Genomic DNA, 17947 nt, shown 5'->3' on the forward strand with positions numbered 1-17947 from the left:
GGGCAGCCGGAGAGTATCCAGGAGGCGGTGGGGGGAAAGAGGGACTTTTGTGCATTCGCCACGCAAGCCGACCGCAAAATCAGGAACGAACGAAGAAATGACACAAAGCGTCGCTGCCGCCGCCCCGGACGCCATCCCCTCGTCGGCGACGCACCCCTCGCATGCGCGGGGCGAATCGCCGAGCATTCATCGAGGATGCACCGGGGAGGGCAGGGGAAGAAAGAAAAAAAAAGGAACAAACAGGTCGGTTTAAAGAGAGCGACGATGCGTGCAGAGTTCACCCCACTATGTGCCGTGGAGAGAGAGGAAGCATTGTGCGTCGGGCGCCCTCTCGTCGAGCTACTCCACCGCGAAGCGAAACGCAAATGATGCAACTGACGCAGCCGATGCATCGGCGTCCGCCAAAAGTCAGCAGGGTGACTTTTCACTGGTCGAATTTTTAGAATCGAATTCATCCAGGGAATATCGATTTTTCCGCGGCATCCTAATATTGGCTGCGATTTTTCGACGACATCCTAATATTGGTTGCGAATTTTCCGCGACATCCGAATGCTGGTTGGGAATTTTCCGCGACATCGTAACATCGGCTACGAATATTCTGCGACATCGTAATGTTGGTTGCCAATTTTCCGCGATACGCTGATATTGGTTAGGAATTTTCCGCGACATCCTAACATCGGTTACGAATTGCTAAGCGATGAAGTGTGTTAGAAATTCTTGAGGACTAGGTGCATCGAGACTCCTTGGGAGTCGCATCGGGAGAGCGGCCACTCCCTCGGGACTCGTGGAAACGACGAGTTTGGATTCAAGTAATAGGGCGTAATGGCGAGTCCCTCTTCCTCCCTCTTGTCGCCCCCCTATCCGTCCATCCTCGGGTTTCTCAGCCGTTTCACCGCCTCCCCGCGTTTTCGATCATACACATCGGTGAGTTTCATTATTACCGAATTTAGAGCCACTTCGTTCGCCCCCTACCTCCTCCTCGCGGGGGTGCCCGAGAGGAGGGAGGGCGGAAGAGAGGGAAGTGACTCGGTCTCGCAAAGCCGTCGTAACTTCGCGCGTAATAAGTTTCGCGTAATCGATGGCCGCCTCCCGATATCGGCGGCTTCGAAATAAATTAAACCCGAGCCCCCCCCCCCTCTACCGGGGTCCCTTTAAACCGGAGGAAGAGAGGAAGACTTTACGAGGTAATTCGTTCGCCGGTTACTCCTCGCCCCTTCCGTAACGATTTCCACCCCCTCCCGAGAATTTCCCTCGACAGTGCCGCCCTCTCGATATCACCGAGACTCGACCTCGAGTCGCGGAAAATTCATCGTCGCGGTGAAGATGTCGGTCTCGAGTCGCGGAAAATTCCTTATCGAGAAGGGAACATCGGCCTCGAATTGCCGAAAATTCCTCGTCAACCTGAAGACGTCACTCCCGAGTCGCGGATAATTCCTGGCCAATGAAGGGACATCGCGGACGGTCCTGGAAAATCCGTGGACGACATTAGAACATCATAGACAACCTCAGAAAATTCGTCGCTGCTCTGAACACGCTAAACCCGATCGCCAACGCGTGGATGTCACGACGTCGCGGAATCCCCGCGCGAGTTACCCGCCGAGCGCATTATCGCACCTTCGGCTCGCTCATACCCCCCGCAAGTCGGTAATAGGAATGACACTTTTGTTGGTACCCCAATTATCGCGACAAATAATTCCACCCGTACACTCCGTCATTTTACGTGGCGGAACGAGTTTACTTTTCGTGGCGGGTTTTATTTTTTACCGTAGGTCCGCCCGGACGCGTCGCCATCGAGAGAGCCTTGGCTTTAATTGGGAGTTGCGCAAGCGGTGCGCGATATCATCTGGCACTGACGCATTCCGGGCCGCGATCGATCGCGATCGATTCCCCCCCGCGATAAAGCGAAACGCTATCACCGGCGTCCGACCGTTGGCTTCCGTCGTGCCGCGGAAATCGCTGATCCGTCATGGGGGGGGGGCGCCTAACGAGGCCATGTTACCCCATGTCTTGCCCTCCCCCTTCCCAAAAAAAATGGCGCTCTTAAACGGCGTTCGCTCGCGCGCACTATAAAAGTCAGCCGGCGAAAACCCGGCACAAAAAGTGTCAGCCCGTCAAACTGTGACGCGAGAGAGAACGCGGCGCGCGCACCCGGCCCGTTTTACGGGCGTGCTTTGTGGTTTTCGAAAAGTTCTTTGCCGAGCGTGCGGCCGCCAGCGGTTCCCAACCGGCGACAGGGCCAGGGATATTATTCCCCCAATGTCCGTGATATCGTGAAATCACGACTCCTCGATTTCTAGGGGTTGCGACCGATATGCCTATTCCTTGTTCTTTTATCGAGTGATCGCTGATTACCAAAAGCGCGGCGGCCAATCATTCCACGAAGAGAGAAGAATTGCCAGAACCAACGAATTATTTCCTCGAACAGTACCGAAGATGTATATCGATAATTCAATGAACCAGAGTCAAGTGAACTCAAGTAAACCGGTCATAATTCCGACGAGACGTTGCATCCAATTGATTCGACTTCATTTTCAGATTAATAATTATTCCTCGAATTAACAAAACGTTTCTTTGGTCCCTTTCAAAGGAATATTTCTTTGATTCGGTGAAATTCCAATTCTCAGGGTAGTTCAATGTCGGTGGATAGAAATTTGAGAATTATCTCGCTAAGGGATCCCGTTTCCGGGATTCTAAAGGGGTCGCCGATTTAGGGGTATACGGTGGACTCGGGGAGAAACAAGTGATCCGGACGTCCTCGGCTAAGATGCACCTTGGGTTATCACTGGGCCACGTGCACCGGTGCACGGCCAAGACTTAATTCGGCGCGATCGATCGCGGGCGCGACAGGTGCGCCACCTGCCGGCGACGTCGGTCGCGGGACACCTGCCCGAGGAGGAGGGGGGCAATGTCGCGCGACTTCCGGGCCGCCTCCTCCGGGTTGGCCACCGCTAGTCTTCCCGACGTGCGCGCGTGTGCGCATCCTCCTTGCGCACGCACCCTCCCCCGGCGGCGCGCGAGGCCGCCTGCGGTTTACTTTAACAACGTGGCAACCTCTTTGCAGACCACATGCTTGTAAACCCGAGAATGAAGTCTGTTCGGCAGCGCCCGGAAAAAATACACCTCCTCCCCTCTCCTACCCCTGGCCGAGTCGACCGAGTCTTTTTCGGGGCTCCCTGGATATGCCGCGTGCGCACAGATGCTCCCGGAATCCGACTGCCTCTCCTCTCTCTTTCCTCCGTCTTCTGCGGAACTAGGGTTACCCAACGATTCCCGGACGCGGAGGTAACCTCGATAACCTCAAGTTTCACGGCGAGGCCGCCTCGGCTTTCCCGGCGAAGGGTGCCCATCCGAGGCGCCTCGGGACCGCATATCGTGTTTCGCGACGCCCAAGGGCGATTAAGAGCGTCCTCTTATTATTGGCGGCGCCGTTGTCGCCGATCCCGAGAGCCGCGGAGAGCCGGTGATCCGGACCGCTCCACCCCTTCCGGCGGTCGGGCGAGAAGTGATCGCCGCTCGAGTTACGCTCCTCTACCCGGACACCCTGCCGGCCGATAGGGGCGGCTGCGGAGTCACGTGGGATCGGGGAGCCCTCCCCCCTCTCTCTTTCTCTATCCTCGGCGAGTGTCTATACCTCCGTCCCTCTCGCGATCTTTAGCGAGGCCGTCGCGCAACCGACTGCTCTCTTCGCCGGTATTTTTGCCCGACTCTCCACCGCCTCCCTGAGTCACGCTCTATATTTAGTCGCGCGACCGCCTCGGCCGCGCGTGTACACGCGCAAAAATGTGTCACGCCCGCTCCCGCCCCTCCCGAGGAACCCGAAGATCCGGCGCGAGGGCGTCTCGAGTGGAAGAGCGCGAGGGGGCGAGGTACTGATCTCTCCGATTCTTCTGATTTCCATGGTATCGACCACTTTAACGATTTTCCTGATTTTCATGATTTTCCCCGTTCTCTCGATTTTCTCAATTTCCCGCCGAGGGTCGAACTGGAGATTTACCGCCTTCCCTCTCGGCCTCAACATAGGGTGGCTCCTCCCAGCCGGTCGGGGGTCGAGGGTTAGAGATGAACGGTGTGACAACCCCTCCGCGAGCCCCCCCCTATCTCTCTCTTTCTCTTTCCACCCACCCTCGGCTCGTCACGGCAAAGTTTCATCACCGCCGCGACGCAAACTCATTCCCAACCCCAGACCCGCCCCCGCGGCCCCGAGTTCAACCGACAACTTTAGGTCTTCTCGTTTATTCCGGCTGACTGCGCTTTCCCTCCGTCGCAACAGTGCCGGGGGAGCCCCCCTTCCCTCTTCCCCCAACCCCCCTCGCGGCTTACGGCGGCCTCGGTCGATCCAGGGAATTCCTCTGCGATCGGAATTAACCCCCCTCCCCCAGAGTCGCCTCTGACTCTGGAAATAAAAAATCCACCGGTGTAGAAATTAGCCCCTGACACGTAACTCGCATGAATCTGTCGAGACGCGATGTGGCCGAGGATGCACGACGAATCGACCGACGAAGCGTGAACTCGATAGTCTAAGAAGATGCACGCCTCTCTTTACCTCTCTTTCTCTCTCTACCTCCCTTTGAGATAATTTCGGAAAGTCTAGCCGAGACCGGGGACGAAGATAGATCTGTTTATTTGGACCCTGGGAGAGGAGGGTCCCTTAGGATCCGGAGAACCGGAGGAACAAAAGGCACATTCGACATGGACCGGCTCGCGGGCGCGATAAATATACAGAGCCACGAGGAGGTTAGAAATCGGGCGTCATAGTTTTCGGCAAAAATTAACCAGATCTCTTCTTTGGAACGCACGGAAAATCGCAGGGGTTAAAAGGTGGAGCAATGACGACCTCCTGTGGAAAAAATTTCCCTCTCTTAGGAAGCCGGGTAGAGGGTGAATGTAAGGTGGCACTCAGACGCCCCGTTCTTCGGAAAAATTAACTGGATTTTTCCTCTTCGGAATGCAAATAAAATCGCAGGGGTTAGAGGGTGGGGCAATAAGAATCTCCTTCAAAAAGATCCCCTTCCTTCGGGCAAGCTGCGTGGAGGGTGAATGCTCGACGGTATTCGGGGACGGACGGCTGGGGAAGAATTAGCTAATGGCGCACGATGAATCCGTAATAGGTTTGCGTTGTTCGGAATCCGCATCGGGATTTAGCCGGAGGTCCGCGGGCGCGGTTGGCCGCGTGCGTCTACGACGTAAGGGGGTGGCGCTCGACAACCCCCGGTCGCTCCTGGGGTGCGCAATACCCCAAGGAATGCAGAAGATGGAAGGACGGATAGTGCGGAGAAATGCCTTCGCCTTAGGGGCAGGCAAAAGGGGTGCCGTCTCCGGAGCCGAATAAATGGTGAATCCTTGCGGAAAAGCTAAAGGGACTTTGGCTTTTCCGGGGATGTAATGGTGTTTACGGGAGCGAGGTCTCTTCCGTGGGGCTGGAAATCGAGATCAACGTCTCTTCGTCTCGTCCCTTCTTCCCGGGAATCGATCGCTCGACTTCTTTCAAACCTCGACTTTCGGGAGAAGAACTGTCTCCCATATTTTTTATTATTTTTTCTTTTTTTTTTTATTTCGGGGTGAACCATTATCGCGACTGCAGTTTCAGGGGAAACGGGAAATCGGCAACGAACCGATAACCCCCGGGCTTTGGACTGATCCACCCCATGAGGAGCTCATGGGGACTCATGGCAGATTCGGTTTTACTGTCGGACGTAAACTCGCTCGCTCGAGTGTCGTCGAGGTGTCGAGCTTGTCCGTCGACATTGACTCTCCCCTTTTCCGATCTTTAAGTAAAACTCGAGGAGGAAGCTGCACATCGTGCCCGCGTTCGGGGGAGCCGGATAGTCCGAGGTAAGATTGTCGCCGCTGATCGGTCCATGAAAAAGGAGAAATAAAGACTCGGAAGAAGATTGAAAACCATACAGTTCTTCCCCTCCTCAGGAAAAATCCCTGAGGAGGGGAAGAAACTCTCGTGACGCCGGGAAGCAGACACGTTGATTTAGTTGTTGAAATAATATTGCACACCGGGAAAAAAAAAATGCATGGAACCAAAGAAATATGTCCTCGAATAGTATCAAAGAAATATTTAGTTAAATAAAGGAACAATTAATTGACTCGAATAAACCCGAATAAATTGAATGCAATGTTTTTCTTTTCGGAATTGCGACAATATATAAATGTCAAATACTTATTCTTCGATTTAACCAAATACTTCTTTGGTACTGTTCAATGAAATATTTCAATGCATTTCATTCTTCCGATTGCATGGAACCTTCTGGGATGTATTTTAACAAATGACGTTGAAGACTGCATTTCTTTTTAAAGTTTAAAGTTTCATTCTTCATTTTTTCCGGCAATTATTATTCCACCCGGAAAGGGGGTCGTTCAGTGAGGATCGGACGAGGGGTCTTTAATCTCTAAACCTATCCAGAAATTTCTTACTACGCAGGCGTTGAACAATGTTTGTCAATGGAGTCATATTCACGCTGTCGTTTAATCTCTGTCTGTCAAAAAATCCCAAATGCGTGGGCAACGTTTAGAAACCGAAGATCCCTCTCCGCCTACCCCCTCCTGTCCATTTGGTATCCACGCAATATAGCAATGTCCTCTAAGTTTCTACAAGCTATATGGTAAAAAACGACGCAAATTATGTCATCGAGAGGCTTAGTCCATTCGGTCCCGAAGAGCCAGGCCGGAAATTCGTGGCGACTCGAGAGGCTCTCTTCGGCACGCGTTACGCAACCTCCGCCGTTTAACGGCATGCGAGTCGCTATCGGCGTGGCGTTTAACGCGCGTTTTACCGCCAGTGATATACAAGGTCCCCTCGTATCTCCCGAGTCTCTGCGGTCCCCAGTAAAGATTACGACGAGCAAGTACGAGTCGCGAGAAAAGTCGCGTGCCTGGTGCGTTATCGCGCGACCGGACCAGAAATCGCGGAAACCCTGAAGAGATGCGGAAGGAGTACCCGAAGAGGTTCGGAATATATTACTAATGAGCAAGTACAAGATGAAGATGACGATAGTCTTGGTCTTGGTCCCGCTCGGTCGAGTCTTGTTGCTGCACTTTATGTACGTTTTCCATGATATTTTCAATTTATTACAATACCAGGATTCCTTCCACAAATCCAAGCCCACTTTACTCGTCACCACCCGGAGAAAAGGCTTTCATCGCACCGAAGAAATATCCTGTTACTTCAAATAATACCGACTTCACTGAAATAAACTCATATAAATAGCCATAATTCCGAAGAAACGTTACATCAAATTTATTCCAGTTCATTTCGGTGAATTAATCATTCTTTATGTATCATCATTAACAAAGTGTGTGTGTGTGTTTTTCCGGCACTATTCAAAGATATATTTCTTCGGTTCAGTGAACATCTTTTCCCCAGAGTGGAATAGACCGTTTTCGGTGGTTCTTTAGATCCCACCGGCATGATCGTTTCTGGCTTCCTCGAGTCAGGCGGTAGAAAGCATCGAGGCGCGACTTTCTAGCGATTCGCGGTTTATCTTCGGGGAGCCGGGAGGGGTTCCTGGTTTCCGAGAAGACAATCAGAGGCCCCGGACCTCGCGAGGCCTTTGGGGGAAAAAGGAGACTCCTCGCATCGCCAATTCAGGCGCGAACGCTGCCTCGGCGTGCCGGCCAGAAGTCAAGTTTGGGTTATCGTAAAGGGGCCTCCGAACAGCTGTCCATCCGTCAGGGGCTCTCAATCCGACGAGTCGTTCCCCCCCGACGATATCAGAAGACCCCGCCGACGACCCGCGAATTCCCCCCTACCCGCTGATAAGCGGGTCCTCTCGACACCGCTTTGCTCCGCTGGACTCCGCACGGCCGCGACCGTCTCCTCGCCTAAACGATCCCTGCCACCTCCTGGAGCCCGACGTCGACCGAGGAGCTCCCCTGGCATCTACGAATTTAACTTGCGACGCCTCGCAATTGAGCCCCCCGCCTTCGGTCTGCTCTCTTTTTAGGTTAGGACCTCGATCATTGATCCCGATAGGTTGGCGCCAGATACTTTGCGAGGTGGCGACCGGGCGAAATGCCGAGCTCGACTCGGGAGTCGAAAATTAAAAATGAAAACAAAATGCAGGAAAACTGTGTAAAGGGAATAAAAAAATTTTTTAAATTTCAAAGTTCCAGATAAGTCCTCCCGCGGAGAACGTAACGAGGTCGACTCGCGACATCCCCTTTCATCCTTACATCCTCTGCCCTCCTTGATAAACTTCTCCAAAAGGTCGACAGCGGCCCACGCCGCGAAACAACGAATCAATTGATTCCACGAGTACCTGTCTCATGATTGCGGTAGTACCCGTAGGGCCCGACGGTGGCGCTGTCGGAGGTCGGGCCTTTCGCGTGCGCGATAATCGTCGCTCCTCTCGCGAGAGGGTAGGGCCCAGGTCCAGGGGCAGAGGAAGGGTCTTTTCTCGCGATATTTCGAGAGTAATAATTTGCCGGCCGGGAGGGGAAGGGGGAGCGGGGGAAAAGTGGCGGAAAGACAACGGGGATGGCGAGCTATGGGGCCCTTCCAAGGGGCTCCTCCAAGGGGCCGTGTTTCCCGGACAGGTACCCCAGAGGAGCAGGGCCAGGAATGTCCCTCGCGTGATCGAGTACCGCTGATCGCGGGAAATTTACTGCATGCGATGAACCGGGCATAACCTCCTCCCCTGTCCCCGGGCCCCCTTCTCCAGGGCGCGTCGCGCCCCGGGCTCAAAGGGGCAGACAACGCTGTGCATTACTCATTATAACACTCTCTCCGTCATGCCTCCTCCGCGAGATCTCGACGCCTCGTGTTACTCGGAATATGACAAGCGGTCACGGGTCAGGCCCGATTGGCCAGGGCTTATCGCGGCAAGACGCGGAAAGAAAGGCCCATTATGCCCGACAGAGAGACGGGGCACAGGAAACGGGGCCTGTCAAAATGGGCCGATGGCAGCATCCGCCATGGAGCCCTTTAGCGTCGGGGCCCGATCCTCGACCTACCACCGGGTCCTCTGTTCCCGAAATTTAAGGCGGGACGAAAATGCCATTTAAGGAACCAAATGGCTTTATACAATTTCTCCCCGAACCGTGCATCAAATTGCTCTCAAACTCACGCGAATTCAGGTCCTAAGGAAGGTGCCAACCCTCGTGGAACTCGAATTTTCCGAGATTTGTTTATGAACATTTTTTATTTTTTATGACTCATACAATTTCATCGGGACCTTCGGGGGTCTGCACATTCAAGCCGTGAGATTTCAGGCGATTCGGTGCACCCGGTTCAGAGAAAAGTTTTATAACGATGGACCCCTCGAATGGCACTTTCATGCCGCCTTAAGCGGGGTTTAAGGCGTGATGGGCCGCTCTTGGTATCGGGGGAAGATACGCGAATTTTTTGCTGCAGAGCGACGTGTCGATTACTTCGGGGGAAGAGTCGGGGCCCGAAATGAATCTTTTTTGAGATCGAAGTGGGACCCGAGCGCGAGATCGAGGAAGAGGTCGTCGACCGTACGTCGGTCTTATATTTAGGATCGGGGAAATGTCTTTTTCCAGCCCCACTCTCGGGGATTCGACGGGTTCTCCCGGCCGCGGGAGAGCGGGAAAAAAGTGGAGAACCGAGGACGTGGCGAAGACGGTGACGAAGGGAGGATTCGACGATATTCCGCGAAATTCACGAGAAATTCGAGGTCGGAATGGTTGCAGACTCGGGGATAAAAATCGGGGGAAGAAAAAGGAGGCGATTCGAGAAGCTGGAGGAAAGGAGGCGCCCGAGCACGCGAGTTCACGACACGAGGGCCTCGTTATGCCGCGAGCGGCCGAGTCGGCCGACGTCTGCCCGGCAGGCAGAAAAGAGAAAAGAAAAAGCCGATAAACCGGGGCCGATATACCCGGGGCCGATACCCGGCAGGGGCCGCTGAAAACGCGAGAAAACACTGAATCGCAGCCTCGTTACTTATATCTGACTACTCCTCCCCCGGGTTCCGGGAATCCTCCGCGATCTTTGCTCGACCCCACCGAGCGAGTCCCGGGGACGCGAGAGGAAAAATCGGAAAAATCAGAACTCCAGTCCGACGTCGCGACGGTACGACGAGTGTACTTCGAAACGACCGCAGACTATATTTCGGGGAACCCCGAATTCGCGTCGTGTTAAACCTTAAACGAAAATCGGGCCACTCCGCCCTGACCTTGTCACACGACAAACCTTCAAAAAAATCCAAAATATGTATGTTCAAAAAATAAATTAATTCACATTCTTTCCCCACCCGACCATTAATCGCAGGCAATTACATGAGAATAAAACAAGCTCCCAGATTGTACATGCAAAGTGCAGATTTTTATACGACAACATTGGGTCGGAGCGACCCAATGTTGCGTAAGGGTCAAAGTTGAAGAACCGCAAACTGGTCCGGAGAACAGTCGGGGGGTAGGAGATACGCGGTTTTAAATGGAGCGAATTTTAGATGCAGGGATTTTTCCGGTCGGGAGTGCTTGAACCGAGGGAATACTCACTTAGAAGTCAGTCGAAAGCGATTTTCTTCTCTGATTGCCTTTCATGTCACATGATAAACAAGAACGCGATTTGGTAACATGTGATGTCCGGCCTTAAAATGATGGCAGTGTTTCGGTGGTTCCCACCAATTTCCAGGGATTTTCTGCTGATTTTCACGTGATTTCGAGCATTTAGAATACATGATTTCCCTCTGCGTGAACCTTTATCAGACCACGTCGGGTCGAATTCGCGAATTCGCCCCAGGAGGGGCACAGGGGCCGACCAGGAGGAACCCGTTCGGGGAGAAGACACTCCGGGACGGTCCGGACCGAAAACCGGAATCCTTCGATACCGTGGGCCCTTCTTCGCTGGGACCGTCGCCCGATAACGAGCAGGGCCGGCTAACGAAGCCGAGGGGGCCCGCGGGCCCAGGAACTGGGCCAGCGGCAGCGCCTTTGGCGAGTCGACCCCCGCGATTAACGCGGGGCATTAAACAAACCGAGAAACGAACGAACGCTCCCGATGATATCTCGCCGCGAGCGAGCTAGCGCGTTAATGGCCATCGAGAGCGAGAGAGAACGATATAAAGCTAGAGGGCGCGACATGGACTTATAATACATGGACTGAGAATCGCTATCGTTCGCCCGCCGGAAAATAAGTGAGGGAAAAGGAACTGTTTCAGAGTCCTTTTGTCTCAACCTACCTGCACGCGCGTACACTGAAAAAATGTTCATTCAACCAAAGAAACACTGAATTTGAATAGGACCAAGGAAACATTGAATTCGAATAGTACCAAAGATAAATTTTGTTAATTCAATGAATAATAATCTGACTGAAACTCGAATAAATTGTATGCGATATTTCTTCGGAATTGTGACGATTTATTTTGCGTTTACTGGAATCAAATGATGATTCGTTGAATTAACAAAATATTTCTTTGGTTCAATGAATTTTTTATCCTCGGCGTAGAAAGTAAACCAAAAATTTGATTTTCTTAGTGAGGGAGTGAGAAGAGAGATAAACATTTGATTTTGGGAGTGAAGGAGTAAGAAGGAAAATGAAATTTCAATGTTTTCAATGCGTACGTAGGTTGAGACAGAAGGAACCTCAAATAGCTCCCTCTCTCCCATTTGTTCTCCGCAAACGATAGTCGAATGTACAGCGAAGCCCCGGGGCATAAGTCCACAGGGCGCGAGGTAGCCCGAGAGAGAGCGAACGAGGCGCGAGCTCGGCAGAGAGAGGGAGACGGCCAAAGGAATAGGTAGTTTCGCCGCGCGACTTCGTAACGCGGAAAAACAGAAACAGAGCACGTAAGCGTAATGAAACCGACGAGCAAATGGCTCGTTCGATAGTGACGAGCAGATACCATCTCCGACAGGCATTAGGTAACTGGCCAGAGCTGCAACGGGTAGAAATAACCCTGTGATACGTTGAACACCGCCGAAAAAAGTCTCTCGAAAAATTCGGGCCCTTCCCAAGTGACATCGATGGGTCGCCATGAATATTAAAAATATGAATCGCGCAACTTAGACACTCGAAACGGGCCCATAATCGAGTGATGAACGCCCCAGGACGGAGAAAGCGCAGAGCGCAAGGAATATAAATAATCGCGTAATTGAGAATTGACGACAGGATGGCATGCAGAGTTCTTGTTTACCGGCGCATCGATTCCCAGGGGTTCTCAAGCCTGGTACAAGGTGGTATGGGGTGCTCGAGATCGAGCCCAGATCGGGCTCAAGGGGCGCCATGAATATTAAATATGAACCGCGCACCTTGTGCTCTCTCTCGCTCTCTCCCTCTAATCCGCAAAGGACCGGAATCTCCTCGCGATTTATTTTCCCCGCGTGATGTAACGTCGGCTTTTCATTGTTATCGATCAGCCGTTTTGTCCCGTTCCCGGCGGCCGAGCCGACCAGAGCCAGCACGCCAGAGCCTGTATAACGTTGGCACGACAGCGAATGGCGGACCTTAATGAATCTTTATGGGATGGTGTCGTGAACTTGTATTCCCTCCGGTGACTGACTGAACCCGACCATCGGCCATTGGTGCGCTTTCGCTCGTCCCTGACGATTCCCCGAGATCCGCCTAGGTGATCGTTCCTATCATCCTCGAACTCCGTAACGAACACCACCATCTCGTCCTAGACCCATGGGAACATCCAACTCTAACCTAACCGAACTCCTTCCAATGCCTCAAAATTAAACCCACCCTCAAAATTTAGTCTTCACCGCACAAAAAAATGGGCTGTGTGAACCTGGAATTCAGTTTGAGGCACAAACAAAATTAACAGGCTTATCGGAAATTTTCTGTGATGTAGACGTTTGTGTCATGTTCAGTTTTGTTTGTGGCATTTTTTTACGAAAGTCAGAGCTCTTCGAAAAGATAAACAAATTCTCAAATCGTGGAAATTTGGATTTTTCGACACTAATGGGTTCTCTGACGTTAGGAAAATTCAGACCCTCCCAGAATCTCAAAAACGTTAAAATGATCATTTTCGGAATTTGCTTTTTTTCTTAACAGCTATGGTTTTTGTAAAAAAAAAAATGGCACAAACGTATACATCACAGAAACATTCCAATAAGCCCGTTAATTTTGTTTGTGCCTCGAACTGGATTCCAGGTTCACACAGCCCAAAAACTGTAGTAGCATCTCTAGTAAATTAATTGATAACTTTCAAATAAAAATTAATCCAAATCTTGCTAAACCAACCCTTTATTCCAACGCGTTTATCCCGAGAAACCCGAACGATATTGACTGATGAACCCTCGAAGAATCTAAACTCAAGAAACTAGAGTATCCATTGAAATTTGCATTAAATTCGCTTAATCGCCGGAAATCATTTCTCACTAAAATTCCACATTTCCTCTCAAAAATCCTCGTAAAAGACAATGCTCGGGGTGATCCTAGCTCATTCTGAAATCTCTCCGTCAGAGATCTTTAGAAGAGGCCCAGAAGGGATTTGAGAGATCTCCTTTGAGTCCTACGCCAATGCTTGGTCGCCTCATTAGCCTCGAGCGTTCTGCTCGATGTCGAGAGGCGTCCGTCGTGTACGTGAAATTTGAAGGGTGTGCAAGGCCCATGGGTCTCGCCCCGCGTCTTGATTGTCATCAACTGGTCGTCGCGTGATACTCTCATTAGCGGGCGCGAGTTCCCTCGCGAGGTGCGCGCACATCCCGAACCAGGGTGCGCGCATCTCGAGCCAGGGTGCAAGTTTCACGAGGTCTTGGTCGAGAAGCAACGAAACGAGGAAAAGAAGAAAAAATGGACTCACCAGGGTCCGACGAGTCCAGGCTGGTGGGCGCTTGCTGACTCAGGGGTCCAGGAGTACCTCCACTTCCGGGGCTGCGCGCGTCTTCGTTGCCTCCAGCTCCGGGGTACGAAAGCGACGAGGAGGGTGGCCTCTGAAGAAGAGAAGAAACGGGCATCGATTAATCAAGGCGCCTCTAAAAATCGATCGATCACGATAATCGATGTACAAGGGACGAACCGTCTCACCACTGGCAGTACCTTTGAGTCTCGCGTATTGTGTATATCGCACTGCACATATCGTATGGCAGCCTAATCTACGTAATTTACTTGGGTAATTTCAAAATGGGATAGAAATACGCAACGTGACCTAGTCAAGATCCAACACAAAACCTAAACTTTATTGTTCCAATATACTGTCATCACATGTTCCAATCATACCGTATAGTCACAAAAGTGGCCTAATTCACCTATCTTTCAGTCATGATACTTGATAATTTAAAATGTTATTGCAATTTAACTGGACGCGATGCAGTATGTGTGGGAAATTCAGGTTTTTCAATTTTTGTACAAACCAGTTTGTCGCCGCGTATAGGCACGTCAGGCTACCTTTTCTCACCTGGGTTATTCTTAGATGAGTAGATATTACACTTTGATGGATCACTAATTTTCTTTCTTTCCTGCTCTATGGTTCTACAAGGACTAACTCTAGAACTACGTAACTCTAAACGTTCGCTGAATATATCGCAAAGGTGGGGGTAACACTCCCATTATTGGTCATCGTCGCTTAAATCTGAGCCTATCAAAACGGGCTCGTAAATCCTCCCCATTCGACCTCTCACAAACTAAAGAATTTAGGATTCCGGTACGTAACAAGTATCATGATTAAGTGAGAGCGGTATCTGAGGGGTCAATGGAACTTTTCTCTGAACTGGTGTACCGGATCGCTTCAAACTGTTCGTGAATATGGAGGCCATAAGGAAGGTCCTGACACCCATAAAATGTCAACTTTTAGACAAAACAAAATCGTTAAAATGTTTATAAGCAAATCTGAGCAAAAAATAAATGCGAACTCTCGAGTAAATGAATAAATATAAATATAAGTATATGTTAGGGTGAAATTCTTGAGTGCAGTCTTGGGAAGGACATTCTGGATGAATTTGTTAAAGCCTCGACACTGGGGAATTAAGTCGTAGAGTATGTCGGCAATTTCCAAGAGATCGACACGAGGTATCGAGAGTAAATCACGGATGGTCAGAGGCCTACCTGCTGCGGAGGAGCCGGGGTCCATTCGCAGCATCCCGCCGCGGAGACGAGCGTCTAGGTATCGCGTCTGGCCGGGCAACAATGAGTGACGGGTGCTCCCACGCGCTGTCATAAGTGTCACGCTAGTAATCGTTCGGTCTCCCTTTCCCGCCCTGAGCCCGCACCTCTCGAACGTCGAGTTTAAGTCGAGGCTAGAGACCCTTCGATCGAGCGGAGACCGGAACGACGATAAACGACAACGAAGATATAACATCGTAAGATATCACCACCAGACTTCGCATCATCTCCCGGAACGCGAAACCCATCCTTCCTTCAAGCTAAGGGGATGTTAAATTAAAGATGTCTACATACCCACTTTTAAAAAATTGAAATTTCTTTAGTGTCAAAACCTTCCTCATAGTCTCCATGTTCACATTGTGAAGTTTGAAACGATTCGGTAGACCCAATTCGTAGAAAAATTTCACGAACCCCTCAAATGCCGGGGATGCTTTAAGGAGATGCGAAAGTGGCATCCGAAAGCTCAATCGTTCATAAAACTTTTCTACGAACTGGGTGTCTCAAATCGTTTCATACTTTAAATCGTGAATATGGAGACCCAAAGGTAGGTCCTGAAACTCGGGAAATTTCATTTTCTATAAACCATTTCTAAAATATGTATAAACAAATTTGAAAAGAATTGAAGTTTCATGAGCTTCAAGACCTTCCTTATAGTTTCCCTATTCACGTAGTAAAGTTTCAAACTATTCGGTAAATCGAGTTGGGAAAAAAGTTTTATAAACAAAACCTCTTCGACGCTACTTTCGCATCACCTTAAGGGGATGAGACACAGTTCTAGCAGGTGCCGATCAACGAATCTTTTCTACCGATTCCCTAAATCGCTGGTCCGGTCGACGTGTGAACATGGAGGCCCCGGGTGACTCCGGATTCCATCGTCCCTCGGTCGGATTCTGGGCGGCGATAGCGCCGATCTCGATCTCGATCGAGAGCGTGCAAGGCCTCTAGATCGCGCGCGCAAGTAGGCACGAGAGTGGCAACGAGTACGGGGGGACATTAATAATGCATCGACCGTCGCCAAGCCGCTTCCTACTCGCGCCAAGTACGAAGTGGACACAGGCCATCGGCGTCGGCAACAGCGTTACGCCCTGAACGATATCGCACCTCTTCCCTGCCCCCTGGAGGTCCCCGGAGAGGGCCCCGCGCCAATTACCGAGGCGAGAATTTCGGGGCATACCGGAGGGAGAGAGCGCACCCGGTGACGTCACTTCCTACTAAACTCCGAATCGTAACGCTTTTTAAGTGGCCGAGGGTCCGCGACTCGAGGCGACGACGGACGCCGGCCGTCCCGACGACGACTGATTCGTCGAACCGGATGTCTGGCGAGGCCCTTGAAGCGAATCAGGGCCCGCATCCGCGACCTCGCGTCGCACCTCCAGTAGGTCGCGACCCAGTAGGTCGAGGAGGTCGAGTAGGTCCAGGAGGTCCGCAGGCTCAACCGGAAGCGCGGCTCGAGTCATCGAACCGCTACCGCGGTGCGATATTAATTGTTCGTGGTTAATGGCATATAATTATATAATTAGCCGGAGAAGCATTAGTACTTTTCGCTGACTGGTTTACGGCCGAGATACGTAAATCTCGGCAATTAATTTATTGGTGCGCCGACGAGGGCGAGAGAGAGATGGAGAGACAGAGATCGGCGAGCCGCCGGAAGCCGAGAAACGGGAAGCAGCGGCGTAGGTAAGAGGAATGAAAATATCAAGCCAAGAGGGCGTCGCGACGCCCTGGCGAAACGGGCCCCGCGGGCCCTATGGGCCCGGCGCTGGGCGAGGTCGCTCGACGACTCTCCTCGTCCTCGATATACTCGCTCCTTCTCTCCATCTCGCTCGGCGATATACCGGCCCGACCGCGGGATCATAAATTACGATTTATTGCGGTGGCAGCGCCTCCGCTCGACGGATTATCTTACCGTTGTGTCAGCACGCTACAATTATATTTACATTTTCCGCGCGGCCGGATTCCCTCGAGGCACTCGCGGATCCATCTGGATCTGCGAAATGCGAACTACACCCGGATGTACGGAGAGAAACTCGGTAGAGTCGAGAGCCAAATGCATTTGAGCGAGGAACTCGTGACGGATTTACCGATACGAGACCGATCGCGTGATTGTTGCTAAATGGTACGTATGGAAGTCGATATTCAATTTCGGAGATTTTTTTTCGCACTTTTCAGTAGATATCGCAAGGAATGATCCTTAAGGTCTTGCGAAAGTGGCGCCAAAGTCTCGTTTATGGTACTTTTCTCCGAATTGGCTGTACCGAATAGTTTGAATCTTTGCAACGCGAATGTGGAGGCTGTAATGAAGGCCCCGAGGCCAAAGAAATTTGAATCTTTTTTTTTTTTAATTTTTTATGGACATTCTATAAATTTTCTTTAATAATTGAGATTTCATGGGTGTCGGGACATTCCTTATGGCCTCCATATTCCCGTTGTAAAGTTCGAAACGATTCGGTACACCCACTTCAGAGAAAAGTTTCATGAACAATTGACCCCTCGGATGGCACATTCACATCCCCTTAATGACCGGAGTAAATATCTCTGGCATTATTTATTTTCTACTTACACTTGAGCATTGCTTCTCATTAAATTACGAAGTATCAGACTGATTGTAAGTGAAAGAAATCCCAGTTGATATTGTTACCTCTTAGAAGAATAGCGATCCTTGAAGGGAATGTTTCTTTGCAGAGAACGAGCGTTACGGATGAAGAACTTTGGAACTTTTCAAAAGATAAAGATGAAGGCAAACGAGGAGATTTTTCTCGCGACAATTAGGAGGGAGGATCGAAAACGGAGACAATCGAGATTCGGGCGAGGCCTCTCGACCCTGGCCCTTAACGAGGCCTCCACCTGACCGGAGCGAGAGAATTTAAAGCGGTCGTATAAACGAAACAAATTTATGGCGGTCATAGAGTCGGCCGCGGGCGCGAGCGGCCA

General features: G+C 51.1%; 1 protein-coding gene across 2 annotated transcripts in view; it reads right to left on the reverse strand.

Annotated features, from left to right (window-relative positions):
- Positions 1–17947, reverse strand: part of LOC105702324 (homeobox protein homothorax) — a 307253-nt gene that overhangs the window by 193662 nt on the left and 95644 nt on the right. For both annotated transcript variants that reach the window (XM_012429814.2, XM_012429813.2), the window contains exon 7: positions 13719–13848. In XM_012429814.2, the coding sequence (XP_012285237.1) occupies positions 13719–13848 (130 nt within the window). The remainder of the gene's footprint in view (positions 1–13718; positions 13849–17947) is intronic.

Source organism: Orussus abietinus, unplaced genomic scaffold (genome assembly GCF_000612105.2).
Source record: "Orussus abietinus isolate OABI.00-Male unplaced genomic scaffold, Oabi_2.0 scaffold72, whole genome shotgun sequence".
Lineage (NCBI taxonomy): Eukaryota > Metazoa > Arthropoda > Insecta > Hymenoptera > Orussidae > Orussus > Orussus abietinus.